The sequence below is a fragment of the Hippocampus comes genome, unplaced genomic scaffold (assembly GCF_001891065.2).
Source record: "Hippocampus comes isolate QL1 unplaced genomic scaffold, H_comes_QL1_v1.1 scaffold297, whole genome shotgun sequence".
NCBI lineage: Eukaryota > Metazoa > Chordata > Actinopteri > Syngnathiformes > Syngnathidae > Hippocampus > Hippocampus comes.
In genome coordinates, this window is record NW_017805196.1 from 92,451 (window position 1) to 107,392 (window position 14,942).

Genomic DNA, 14,942 nt, shown 5'->3' on the forward strand with positions numbered 1-14,942 from the left:
CTGTGCGTGCGTCAGCGCGAACATGTACGCAAGCGCGTCTTTTGATTTCAACCAAGCGCCGACCAACGACGTCACACACCCGACGTCACACACAACAACAGCGAAGCTAAGCTAGCCGAGACGACACCCGAAGACACGTTTTTCTGCCAATCTGTCTGACAACTGTCTTGTCCACGGTGTCTTTTATTCGTTCCATTGGGGTTTAGCAAATGTGTTGATAAAGATACGAAAACCTCTACTGTACTAGTGTTAGTGTCTCAACCAGGCTACGCTCGTGAAAGCAAAACAACGAACTCAAACGCGTCTTCGTTCAATGTTGTCAACTAACATCCGGATTAATTTTAGGCAAATTTTCCTCAATTCTCCGGAGAGATTTTCATAAAAATGTGAAAAACCCGGGATTCCGGGAAAATCCGGAGGCCTTTCATCTCTGCCGAATATAAGACGGTTTTTTGCATTGAAATAAGACTGAAAAAGTGGGGGTCGTCGTATATTCGGGGTCTATACATTATACCCATTCACGATGCTAGATGGTGCCAGATACCATTGAAGAGAATGCTGAACTTGACTCCCCAGGCCAAAGCGAACCCCTGTCACGAAGAATAAAAATAAAAACAGTGGTAGCACTAAGAAGAAAAAATAAAAAACAGCGGTAAGAAAGAAAAGGGAAGAAAATAATAGAAGAGATAACAGAAAATGGAGAAACGTAGCGACAATCTGGAGAAAAGTGGGTCGAAGATCGGCCAGGTTAACCAGCAGCTGAGGAGAAGTTATGACGTAATTTACATTTCAAAAACCAGAAGCCATTCATTTACGGATGTAATTGCACTTTAGTTTACATATTTAAATGTTAAGATATTAAGATTTGAATGAGGCAAAACATCATGCTTTTTCTCTCAAATATATTGTTATAATCATTTGTTTCAGATGTACTGTAATTATTTTCTGTATAAAAATTTATTTGGTGTTCAAAAAGTCTTTTTTCAAACTTGAGTCTTGAAAAAGAGGGGTTCGTCTTATAATCAGGGCCGTCTTATATTCGGGCCAATACGGTATACCTCAATTCATTTTCTTGGGTGTTATTCAATGCTTATGCCTTGTCATTATTTTTAAAAACATTGTGAGTTACATCACTGTACCTGTCTGGCTGGTATAAACTCTGCCTTGTCCAATCCCAGCATGGTTGAATAATAAGCAAGATTCTGTTTCATCACTTCATCGTCAGGGTGGAAGAGCAAGTAAGTCTTTGCACACTCGATGGCCATCTCATAGTTTTCACCTCGAGTCAAATGCAAGAAGAACAGACTTTGAAACAATTTGTCCAATGTCTACAGTTTTGGACACTTTTAGGAAAGTCCACCTAATATTGAACTACAGATCAGCATCAGTTTTATTACCTTACAGCCCATTTCTCTAAAAATACAGTCGCCAATATGCATACATAGTTGATTGGGTACATCGAAAAGAAGATAAATCCTCACCAAACTGCCACCTTTTGACTTGAGAAAATGTACATGATCTCATATGACTACATGGAGAAGGGGCAGCGCAATAGAATATTAGGTTCGCAGTGCTGGTTTGAATCTCGGTCCCTGCCTTGCTTTTGTTGAATTTGCACGCTTCCTTGTGTTTACATGGGCTTTCTCCAGCCATCTCAGCTGCCACCCACATTCCAAAAAACACGCATTTCAGTTTATTTGTCTATTATCCATAGGTACGTAGTAGTTGCACAGCATAGTTGGACGATATTATAAGCAAAAGAAAAAGTAGGTGTGCTCGAATGGTTTTCATCTATGACCGCTTCAAACAACAAGGTGCATGAAGTAATTATTGTACAGATTGTATTATGGTCAATGTTTTATGTTATGTGTTCTGTCGTAATGTTATTTTATGTTGAATGCTCTTTTTTTTTCCCTCGTATGGTTTGTCTGTGCCTTGCCATGTCTTTTTTTCATATCAGGATCATTAGGTTATGTGTGCAAGGCTTGTATATTTGTGTGCATGTGAGTGTGTGGGCAAGCATAGGTTTGCTTGTGAGGATATACACTATATTTGTTTATGTTGAGGGGAGGGGCTCCTCTTTTTATGTTGTAAGTATGAAATGATTTAACTGTACAGCACTATGAGTTGCATTTTTATGGATGAAAAGTGCTATATGAATAAAGTTTGATTGACTGATTGAAGCTCCGCGACCCGTTCCCGAATAAGCGACAGTTCTGTAAGGGGCTTTGTTACAGCTGCAGCTTATGTGAAAGTGAATCAAGATGTACTGTATTGCATTGTATTGTACTATTTCTCTTTATTAGCAAGTGTTACTGGCTGGAGATTGCTAAACTTGAATTTTGTATGTGTATGTTTTATTTATTTATCAGTCTATATGATAAGTTGAGTGATTCAGAAGTACAGTCCACATTTATTGTACATATCATGTTTCATGAAACAAAGTGAAATGGAGGAAATGGTAAAGCCACGATTTATTGTCAAAATCTCCATTTTAGTTTGTGTGAATTTTTTTAAGCATTTACAGTGTAGTATATACTTATGTTGACACCACTCTTTGGTGGGACGATGACAGTATGTTGTCGTGCTGAAGACTGATAAGACTGCAAGTCAAAGTATGAAGTTTATACCTGGAACTGCAGGAGATAATCTGCCTTTATTATTCATTCATTCATTCATTTTCTGAACCACTTTATCCTCACTAGGGTCTCAGGGGGTGCTGGAGCCTATCCAAGCTGTCTTCGGGCAGTAGGCGGGGGACACCCTGAACCGGTTGCCAGCCAATCGCAGGGCACATAGAAACGAACAACCATTCGCGCCCACACTCACACCTAGGGACAATTTGGAGTGTTCAATCAGCCTGCCATGCATGTTTTTGGAATGTGGGAAGAAACCAGAGGACCCGGAGAAAACCCACGTAAGCACGGGGAGAACATGCAAACCCCACTTAGGAAGGCCAGAGCTGGAAATGAACACGGTACCTCTGCACTGTGAAGTTGAGGTGCTGCCGCCTTTATCATTGACGAATGCTTTATTTGCCTTTATTTTAGTATCCTATAATGCATATGAGCTCAGATATTGTTTGTTGTAAGAAAAATTGTTGAAAAATACATTTCAAAAGAACCTTGAGAAAAAAAACCAAAACACCAACGCAATTTTGAGGGTAAAAAAAATCCCAATGAGATTATTTCCCAACATTGTTCAGCCTTAGCGGGAAGAAGTGGGGTTGATACAACATTAAGGTTTTGTCTTGTCCTACATCCGCTTGAAAGTAAATAAGCCTCTTTTACCAAAAAAAAAAAAAAAAAAAAAAAAACGACAGCTATATTACTGCCTAGGTACTGAGAAGCCTCAAAGCATTTGAGCTTTCTCATCGCCTCACGATCTGAGGAAAGTAGCTAAACATGCAACTGTTTTAAGCTTCTTGACAACTTCTTGATGTCTTCTTCCTCACCCCGCTACAGTAGAGTAGCAAGCGGCTGTGAAGAGTTTTCGCTTCTAAACTGCGACAACTAGCGTTTCCACATTGTTTAGGTCCATGTAAACAAAATACCAGTTGGTTCATAATCACACAGGAAATGGCGCCCATAATCATGGAAAGGATCATTGGGCATACGGATAAGATGGATCTGTGCCCTTGGGTGGACAGACGTCCAATACAAGGTATACTCTACATCTCGCCCAAAACAGGCTCTTGGTCATCCCAACATTAATGAGGACAGGTATGATGTAGAATGGATATAATATTCTGGTGACCAATAAAGAACTGGATTAGTGACCTAACACGGTCACTCACACAACAACAAATACTCACTGTTATAGTAGGAAAACTGCAGGTAGTTAAAGTGTGAGGGAAGGAAATCCTCCAAGGGCTTGTCACTTCCAGCAGCAAGAGCCAGCTCCGTGGAACAGCGCTGCTGACAATTCAGTACCTGAATATAGTGGTCTAACACATATCCACAATGAGAAAAACTCCATTGATGGGTCCCGTTACCGAAATCAAGCATAACGACGGTTACCTGTCATTGTCTGATAGAGGTCGGCGTTGTACTCCATGTAATTGTAGCCGTCATAGTTGTAGCTTCCCTCACAAAGTGCCCTGCACTCTTCGTTAGCAGTGAAGTACTCATTGACTGCCACCTCAAATAGGTTGGCCGCCAGACTGAAGGAGTTGTCACTGTAATAACTCTTCGCCATGAAGAACTTTGCCTGAACAAAGCGATGCGACATGAACACAAGTTGGAAGATTTATCTGAGGTCAAATGTCAAAGCCCAACAGTTTCAAATGTTCAAGAATAGTGTGCTTTGTTCACACTAAGGCTGCACGATAATGGTAAAACATGCAAAATGGGTGTTTAATATAGATTGAATAGATATGATTGCAATATTTAACAGGTACCAAAAGAAATTACATTTTTAATATTGAAGGACATTTTTTTCACGTGGCAAAATAGAATGCCTTTTCGAAAAATAAAAATTGTAAATTTTATTTGTAATGTCACTTGATACTGTTCTCCAATTGGATGGCGATGCACATTAATGTTGCATCAGATTGGCCAAAGTTGGATAAAAGCACACAATTCCATATGAAAGTATTATTTTATCGCACGTCTTTGCGATGCACATATTGCATGCGCCATTATCGTGATGGCGATTTCTTTTTTTATATTTTGTGCATCTGTGGTTCAAACCATGTGAGGTCTGGCTTCAAGATCTTTGAAGTCCTCTTCCCGCACTCCTGACATTGTGCCGTAGTAGTCCAGGTTCTGTCTCATCTCCACGTGATCTTTATTTGCTTGAAAAAATGTGTTGGCTGCTGCCACTGCCTTTTCCAGTTTATTTATCTAAAAAAACAAGAAAGGGATGTCATGTTGCAGTGCAATTCTAATGGGTAGAAGTGGTCATTGTTTACCTGTTAAAACTGCCTCAGGATTTTGCTTAAATGTGAAAGCAATCTTGATTTTGGGATAATCAAAAAATGAAATGAATCAGGAGAGAAACCACGAGCACACTTCATAGCCAATCAGTAAACAATGCGGCTCGATGATGTCATCCATTTTGGCCGTGGTGCTGGGAAAATTTTCGGAGCGTAATTCAAAATCCATTAAATATTTCATGCGTGTATATATATGTGTATATACAATATAGCACACACTAAGTCTGAGAAAAAATCTGCTAAATTGGCAATATGACAGTACACCAAATAATGTAGCCACCAACTTTGTTTGCGTGGCGACAGCAGAGGAAATTGTACATCAATCAATAATCAATAAAAATTGCAGAGTCCCTCTTTGCCATGAAAATGAGCTGAATTAAACTTCAAGGAGAAAATACAATAAAATTTAATTGCTGTGAAAAAGGATTCAGGGGGGCCCAAGAAAGTCCATAAAACACCAGGACTGTCTCCTAAAGCTGATTCAGCTGCGGGATGGGAGAACCACCAGTGCAGAATTTAATCAGGAATGGCAGCAGGCGGATATGAGTGCATCTACACACACAGTGAGGCAACGACTTTTGGAGGATGGGCTGGTGTCAAGAAGGATAACAAAGAAGCCACTTCTTTCCAGGAAAACCATTCAGGACTTACTGATATTCCCGCAAAGGGTACAAAGACTGGACTGCTGAGTACTGTGACAAAGTCACTTTGTCTGATCAATGCTCTTTCCGATTGTTTGGGGCATCCGGAAAAAAACGCTTGTTGAAGAAAAAGTGAGCACAACCATCAGTGCTGTGTCATGCCGACAGTAAAGCATCCTGAGACCGTTCATATGTGGGGTTGCATCTCAGCCCAGGGACTGGGTTCACTTGCAATTTTGCCTTAAAACACAGCCATGAATACAGAATGGTACCAAAACATCCTCCAAGAGCCACTTCCCCCCCACCATCCAAGAACCATTTGTTGACAAACAATAAATTTTCTAATATGATGAAGCACCTTGGCACAAGGCAAAAGTGATAAGGCGGAGAAAAAAAAGTAGTGTGTTTCCGGTTAACGCGACCGACCGAGAATTTCTACGTCGAAAATGCCGACCGTAAAGTTTTTTTTTTTTTCCAAACAACCCTCTACATTTTTGTGTAGAGCAGGGGTGTCAAACTCATTTCACATGGTGGGCCACATACGGCCTCGGTAGATGTCAAGTGGACCGGACCATTAAAATGATACAATACTTTGCTATAAATAACCAAAACAATATGTCTTTCCTTTGTTTTGGTATAAAGAAGCACAAGAACATTAGGAAAATGTTGAAATTTAATGAACATATCTTTTACAAAACATTTCATGAAGCACCTTACATTTCCTTCGACAAATGTGCAATTTACTTTTATCATTCACATCTATGCATTGCAACTGATCCCACTGATTGTACAAACTTTAACAAGTAATTGGTATTGAAAAATATAGTAATGCACTTTAAGATTAAACAAGATTCATAAAGAAAGCAAGTTTTAAAGCATTTACACGTGCATATAAAATCTAAATGTAATCCCTGCCTACACCTTACAAACTAAGGAGAGTGCTATTAAATGTGTAAATGTGAGAGTGCTATTGATAGCGTCTGCTGTCATGGGTCTGTCTCAGTGATGGACTGAGGCTGCTGTTGTCTTCTTCTCTGATCAAAACAGTGTCCCCTTGCGGATACTCAATGAATTGCACCTGATTAAAAATATTAATTCTGTGTCTTTAATGCAATTTTTTTCACTTTTACATTATCCTGCGGGCCTGATTGAACCTACTTGCGGGCCGGTTCTGGCCCGCGGGCCGTATGTTTGACACCGATGCTTTACATAATCATCTCGCGGGCCGGATTAAACTCCTTTGCGGGCCGCATCCGGCCCGCGAGCCGTATGTTTGACACCCCTGGTGTAGAGAGTTTACTTCGGTGCAAACTCTCATGATATTCACGATGAGCGCGTTTGTCGTTTGCCCTGTCGTCTGTCAACAACATTGAATCATGGCGGCGGCCGCGATCTCCGACGACAGTTTAAACCGCGTTTTCTGTGTTAGTCGCATGCTCACACCGTAATGTTAAGAAAATAGCATCCATTGATGTATCGAAAAAAATTCAGCGAACTATTTGATGAACACCACAGGCCGAGTATAAACCACGTGAAAATAGCACAGTGTCAATGTTTCAACGGTGAATTCTATGACATTGATGATATGGGTATGGCAAGGTGGCAAAGCTGAAATAATTCTACTTGTTACCAGCAAGTTGTGTCTCTTGTGCCGAAGCGATACTAACAGGTTTTGAATTCTGAAACAGTCAGAATGTTTTATGTTTTATGGTTATTTTGTTGACATTTTTGATTAAAAAAAAACAACAACTTTGTCCTACCAACTGACCCCATGCTTAAAATCTTTTTTGTTTGGCCTAACTATGTGGTCCAGGGTACAAAACAGCAACATTTTGAGTCCAAGGCCAAGACTCTCTGAATCCCATTGAGAACTTGTGATCAATCCTCAAAAGGCAAGTGAACAAACAGAAAATCACAAATGCGGACAAACTCTAAGCATTGATTATACAAGAATGAACTGTGGCCCAGAAATTAATTGGCAGCATGCCAGGGCGAATTGCAGAGGTTTTGAAAAAGAAGGGTCAGCACTGCAAATATTGACTCTTTGCATAAACTCAATGTAATTTCCTAAAAAATCCTTTGACACCTTGGAAGTGTTGCAGTTCTATTTCATTTGACAATAGTAACATCTTACAAAATGATCCCTAAACTTTGACGCAACAAACTTTGTGAAAACCAATACTTGTGTCATTCTCAAAACGTTTGGCCATGACTGTACTTGCTAACGTAGCTTTGATTACATTTAAATGGAGTCAGTAATTAGCTCATCAGCAAGCCCTGTAGAGGCCTGAAACAATCATGAATAATTGAATCAGGTGTGTTGGAGTAGGGAGGGATCTAAAACGGGCAGGACCCGGCTCTTGAGGAACCGGAGTTCCCTACCCCTGGTGTAGGGCTAGCCTCCTAGCTCTTCGTGCTCTTCCATGGTAACAAGCAGCCCGGATGAGTTTGACAGCTTACACTTTTTTTGTAAATGTTTACAATGAAAAAAATAATTAAGTGAGTACAATCCAAAATCGTCAACATTCAATTCCCTTTGAGTGACTTTTGAAACTGACTGTGCTAAAACCAACATGTACGCAGCCCGTGACTAGCTGTTTTATTTAATCGTTGGCCAACAAAAACCTCAGGTCGGATGACCAATGACCACCCATTGAGCTATATTGTGACCAGTCATAGAGTTTTCTACTTCACTTGCTCCCGTTGCAACTGCTGACCTGCTTGTTTTGAGACTCTCATCCAATTATTTTAGATGATGGTGTTGTGATTTTTGCAATGTCTTCATATTTTGTTTGTTGTTCTGGAAATGTTTTGTTTTAGGTGAAAGCGCTTTGAAATGTCTTGTACCCTAAATGTGCTACACAAATAAACTTCCCATGCCAATGCCATGAATGCGTGTCTGATATTTTAGGCAGAATTGTCAAACTACAGTATGTGGAAAAAATATATTCTGATACGCCAGACTTTCTGTGTCGTTGGCATGAGGCCCCCAAGATGCAAGATTGGGACAGGGCTAATGTTATGCTAGTGTACCTTAACATTCATCTGTCCATTTTCTGATCCGCTAATCCTCACTAGGGTTGCGGGGCATGCTGGAGCCTATCCCAACTGTGTACAGGCAGTAGGTGGGGTACACCCTGAACTGGTTGCCAGCTCACATAGACGAACACCCATCTGCGCTCACACTCACACCTAGGGAAAATTTAGAGTGTTCCATTAACCTGCCATGCATGTTTATGGAATGTGGGAGGAAATCGGAGTACCCAGAGAAAACCCACGCAGGCACATGCAAACTCCACACAAGCAGGCCGGAGCCGGAATTGAACCCTGCACCTTTGCCGACGCATTAACCAGTCGACCACCGGGCTATTACATTAACATATCTCATTCATTTGTGGAACATTAATTTTTACCGTGTTTTGGGTCCTATGTGGTGTTCACACTGGGCCTCTTTAGCAAGGTGTTACAACATGCCATGGTGGTCACCTTACATTTTAATGTGGAATGTCCCCCACACTTCTGCCATCTTCCGGGGCATCAACCGAATAGTTTCTCTTCCACCTCCTGCCAGTGTGTGACGCAAGCGCATTGTGCCCGTTCATAGTTTTTCTTTATAATGTGTCATCAAATCCACATATTTACTGTACCCACAAACTGCGATGCGAGACCACTTATTTCCAGCCTTTTACGGCATTAGATTTAAGACACAGACATTGAAATTCAAGACTTTTTCAGGTATTATTTCCAAATTCATAAATTTAATACTTTCCAGACTTTTTAAGACCCCAGGGGAACTTTGTAAATCACAATAACTGAACTGGGAACGAACGATAGATAAGTGCACAATATGCAGCATTGTGTATTTTCCTAATTGCCATCTTCTGCTCAATAAGAACCACATTTGTGATTGATTTGTATGTGTGGCTCCAGTCCTCCAAGCAGTAATTAATGTATGGGACTAGGGAAACAAGTAAACAACAAATGTAAAGCATTCTGGTCAATTTAATTTATGTAGTGCACTACTCCAAGGTCGATGGATAATTTTGACTGAGCATGGTTTACCTGCAGCTTCCATCTCACTCTACTTCTATGTACAGTAAATATTTATTATTGATCTTGATTTGTGCCTAGTTATTGTTCTGATAGTAAAATAAAATGAGTTTTGTTTATACTCAAAGATAAGTTGTTGATATCAAATCACCTTTTCCAACTGTGTTCAGAATCTCACTTGGATCATTTCCAGAGCAGAGCATCATCAGTTAAAAAGTGTACATTTGAAGAACTTTAATGCCTTGTAGATCTAATTTAAATACAAAATAAATACAATTGACTCACCTTAATTTCCCTTACCCCAAATTTTCTATGCAAATTCAAATGCTGATTTTGTACCACTTTACGGGGTGGGACGTCAGATTGCACGTGGACCCCTAGTAGTTCATGGACTCGTGAGCCACGATTGTGCGGATGTGGCCACAAGGCCATACTGTGCCTTGGTTTGCTTTGAATTGTCCATAGGTTTAAAGGGGAGTGTGAATGATTGGTTGTGCTCCGTGACTGGCTGGCGACCAGTTTTAGGATGTACCCCGCCTCTCATCCAATGACAGCCAGGATAGGCTCCTGTATGCTCACAACCCTTGGGAGGACAAGTTTTCATATTTTAATGATTAATGTCACTTGACTTTGGAGGCAGGCATGATATGGCTGAAGAACAAAAAACATTCACAAGCTAATTTAGCATAAATAAATCGTGAAAAAAAAAATAGAAAAGTGGTCATTATCTATGTAATCATAGTTAATGATAACGGCTGAGTCTTAGGCCAGAGAATAATCATAAAAATGTGTAAATTTGTGTAAGGGAATAGATTAATTAAAAGCAGCATGGAAAGAAATTCAAATCTTTTTTTGACTAACCTATTTCTTATTTCGAGAAGCTTAAAACCTTAGCCTTATGACGTGGCATTGCTGTTTTTTTTTTTTTTTTTGAGGGGGGGGGGCGGTGGTTACTGTTAAGATTTAGGCTCCTCGCAGTGAACTCTAAATTTAGCGTTTACCTCTACATAAGTGACACACATTGTATTTCTGTGATATGCATTTGACCAGATCAAACAGTGGTGCTGTACCTTGAAATATGCGACTTGCAAGTAATTGTAAGGGGTCCTCCTCTTAAACTCCAACTCCACCTCTTGACCGACTTGATGCAACGTTGGTTGACCAAGTTTCTCCGTTTCGCAAGATTTCACACAGTCCGCTCGTTTCAGAATTTTCCAGAAGAAAGCCAGGTCCTCCACAGATCCAGCCTCGGGAATGGAAATTCCTAAACCTGGCGTGAGGTCCTCGAAAGCGGTCTGGTTGGCACATCTAAGTCGGCAGTCTGCCTTTACCCGGCGGACTGTAGCTCTGTTCCGCAGAGCCTTTTCCATGTTCAGGATTACCGAGAGCCAGTCTCCCTTATAATAGGATTCCACCGCCGTGTCAAAAAGGAAATCATAGGGCTCCAAAACAAAATTATTGCTCAAATAAATACTCGATGCGTATGATGGTAGAACGACGCAAATTACTGTCAAAGCCAAACTCAACTCCATTCTCCTGAAATCTCGTGCGCACAAATATTTGAATTTTGATAAAAATTGGAAGAGAGATCCCAGCATGTTTTAAAAAGAAGAAGAAAAAGCGTTTTCAGATTCTGAGCAGGCGAGAAGCTTGAAGTTAAGAGGCGGGGTTGGGTTTTGGTCCAGCCCTGCCTCTTCGCTAAAAGAGGCAAAGTTGGCCGGACGTTCGATGCTCGATACTAGTGATGTGTCGTTCGCGAACGAACCGGCTCTTAGAGCCGGCTCTTTGAAGTGAACGACGGGAGCCGGCTCCTAATAGGGAGCCGGTCCTAATAGGAGCCGACTTTTTTTTTCCTCCTATTTTTCCCCCCTTTCGGTTAAAGCCGCACGTGATTGGTCAAGATCCGTGGTAGAAGAGGGAGGGGCGGGTTACATACACGCTGCAGTGAATAGAAGGGGGATGAGTTAGAGACACAGCAGCACACTGTGAGCAGCACACGAACAGGAGAGACAGGGGACGAGAGAGAGCCCGATAGCGCTACAGAGAAAAAAACAACACGGTGGAAAGTGTAAAGGTGAGAAAATGGATAGGAAACGCAGTGAAATTTGGACGCATTTCAACTTAATTGATAGTTCAAAGGCAGCGTGTAGACTGGGCAAGGTTAAAATATCCAATACCAAATTTTAATTTGTAATTTGTTGTGTGGTAATCAAAGCTTACTTATGTTGGTTGACTGTAAATAGTTAAAAGCTTATAAATATACACAATCAGAGATTGGAACTTTTTGTTGACCTTGTTTTGAGATGGGTCTTTGTTTTTGTACTTTGTAATTTATTTTTTGTAGCACTCCATGTTGTACTCCATGTTGAGTATGTTCAGAAGAATATAAATAAAGCCATATAAATAATAAATATTTGATATACTGTATATTTTTTGCATTAGTAATTCATTTTACAAACAATTTTACATTATTTTTAGTAGCAAATTAATTTAAGCAACAAAAAAACTGAGGAGCCTTTTGGGAGCCGAAAGAGCCGGCTCTTTTTAGTGAGCTAAAGAACTGGCTCTCTAAAAAGAGCCGGAATTGCCAGCACGACTCGATACTCGCTCTTACAATAGTATCCAGCTGCAGACTCGGAGGAGGTAGCTTCAGGCTATAGTAGACATACGCCGGAAGTGGCTGTGGTAAGTTTAGGCAAATTGATTTTCAAAATAAAGTCCCAAATTGGCTGTGGTAAGTTTAGGCATTTATCTTAACTATACACTTATCAAAACTTATCTATCTATCTGTCTATCTATCTATGCTCTCTCTCTCTCTCTCTCTCTCTCTCTCTCTCTCTCTCTCTCTCTCTCTCTCTCTCTCTCTCTCTCTCTCCTGCAAATGAAAGTGAAATGTTCATTAATTGTTTTATCTTTCTTTAAAAATTAAGTTAAGGTTATTAATTTTTTTTATGAAACTAATTTGAGATAGAATTACTTTTACTTATTTGATGACCTACTTTGCAATACAACTAAAATTAGTAGCTCTTAGACTCCGTGGTTAACATAACAGGTTTGACAAGTAGAATCAATAATTCATCAGGTTTTAATATAATACAATAATTACAAAACACCTGGCTTTTTATGCATTATAATAAATTAAACAAATTCTTAAAATACCAGTATCACACAACTTCAAACCAGCATGTATGAAGCTTGATGGAACTGTTCTTAAGTTTAACAAAAAATAGATAAAATAAAACCAGATTCTGTATCCCCGCCAAAATGTATACCTATATTCCCTAAATGATCCATTGTAGTGACTTCTATGTACATAATTCACCACCAACTGCAAATGTGTGAATGCAATGTTCATATGCTTGTCAGAGAGTTCACGATTATTTGGTAACGGGGTAGAAATAATTGCAGTCCCTTTAAGGACCGCCATTTTAGTCTGCTTGTTTCTATGGAAACTTACTTTCGGCGGGCTTCGTTTGGCACGAGTGGTTTTTTTGTGGTGCAAATAAAAAAAACACGACACACTCTCTCTCGGAGTGCGCACGTGAGAAATTGTCGCTTTCTTCGAGTTCTACAATTTCCACAACCCTATATTTTGGACAACACCCCTGCGTTACTCTCAAACATTCAGAGACATGTTTACATGTTATCCAGGGTTTGATTATTCTCATTTTCCACCGCAGTGTCCCGAATTGACTCTGGAATCCTTGCAACATTTGTTATTTGGCTGCACCCCGTCTATGTTCTTGCCGCGCTCAGTAGGCCTGGGGGATTTTGCTGAAATTTATATCGCTGTTGTATTATTTACTCACTACACGCTTATTAAGTTCGCCGTTACTTCACTGTTCATACATCACTACTCTGCTGTAACACGGTACCAGCCAGACTCCTCCTGAACGGGATAACATTACCTCTGGGAGTAGAACATCCATCAAAAAGTCCACCTCATTCACAATGTTGTTGGGAGTTCCTTCTCGATCCACGATGCCCCTCAGATATCTAAAAAGGACATCCCGGTGTTCCTCTGTGTCCAAGTAGACAGGCACCTTCAGGCACTCATGTTTAAAATATCTTGGCTTGCCGGTGAGTACATCCTATTGACAATTTTGTGGAAATTGCACTTCCACCACATCAGTAGTGCGTACTTTCCGAAACAGCTCCCGACTTGTCTCAAATAAGTGCTATTTTGCTATGTATTTGTGTGGACATGATCTGTTTGTTTTTAAGCAAGGACAGTGCCATGTATTTTTTTTTTTTTTTTTTGTCATAAGACACCATGTCTCTCCCCAATCGGCTGAAATATGACACTGTAGGTTCATAAATTGATATGCACTTTTTGGACTGTGGGGTTCCAATGTTGGTGTATACAGACAATGGAATGTTGTTTTCTTTGGCATGCTTTTGTCGAGCAAGGCAGAGCAGCTTCTTGTCTTCAGCAAACTACTTGCTGCTAACCATCTCGGTCAGAGTCTCCTCCTTTAGCACAGGGTGTGAAGTATACAATGAACAGTCAGTATACTATGGACCTGAGGTGGACACACTCATGAGAAGGCAATCTACTCCTCAATGCAAATTCCATGTTTCTCTGGCAGTCGGATGATTCACATGAAACATGCTGATTTTCACCCCATATTTTGAGATGCTTGTGGAGGCTCTCAGTCGTACAGGAAAGTTCCATCGTAGAAAGGGTTCCGTCAGTCGTCATCTGTATTTGTGGGTAAAAAACAAAAAAACAAAAAACAAAAAAAGGACGTTTCGCTTCTCTCACAGAAGTTTCGTCAGCGGTAGACAACTCTGAAGTCTCCGTGAAGACTCCGGGAAATTGCTCTGCGCTAAAAGGCTGAGCGTGGCCTATTTGAGGACTGGGTGGGGATGGTTAGTCACGCCCCTATGGTGAAGAGGCCCATTGATTTCTAAATTCCCTATCGTTGGGTCTTGATTTGGCCTATTGTTTGGGCTAGGGCTGAATAGCTACTTTCAGTTAGCCTGATCAGCATGTCTATGTCCCTTACTGGTCAACAAGTTATTGTAAATAGGAGACAGGTTAAATCTGATACCTCCTTCACGGTTCAGAGAGGGTGAAAATTTTTTAACAAAAATCGCTTCCTTTACTCCCCTTTCAAACCATCTCTTTTCTGTTCCTAGGATTTTTACTTGTTCGTCTTCAATTGTGTGGTTTGTTTCTTTTAAGTGTGCGTATACTGCACTTTTGTGATCATTGTTTTTCCATTTGTGTTGATAAAGACTTTTCTTGAGTGTTTGTTTGGTTTCTCCAATGTAATGTTCCTTGCACTCACTTTCTTGGCAACGGATGGAAT

At 40.4% G+C, this 14,942-nt stretch overlaps 1 protein-coding gene across 1 annotated transcript in view; it reads right to left on the reverse strand.

Moving 5' to 3' along the window:
• The window catches only part of p3h1 (prolyl 3-hydroxylase 1), a 22,168-nt gene extending 10,820 nt beyond the window's left edge, over positions 1-11,348 (reverse strand). The window contains exons 1-5 of the mRNA XM_019868735.1: positions 10,698-11,348; positions 4,692-4,844; positions 4,020-4,209; positions 3,815-3,946; positions 1,140-1,279 (exon numbers count right to left, since the gene is read on the reverse strand). Of these exons, the coding sequence (XP_019724294.1) occupies positions 1,140-1,279; positions 3,815-3,946; positions 4,020-4,209; positions 4,692-4,844; positions 10,698-11,225 (1,143 nt within the window). The 5' untranslated portion in view covers positions 11,226-11,348. The remainder of the gene's footprint in view (positions 1-1,139; positions 1,280-3,814; positions 3,947-4,019; positions 4,210-4,691; positions 4,845-10,697) is intronic.
• Positions 11,349-14,942: the final 3,594 nt, after the last annotated feature.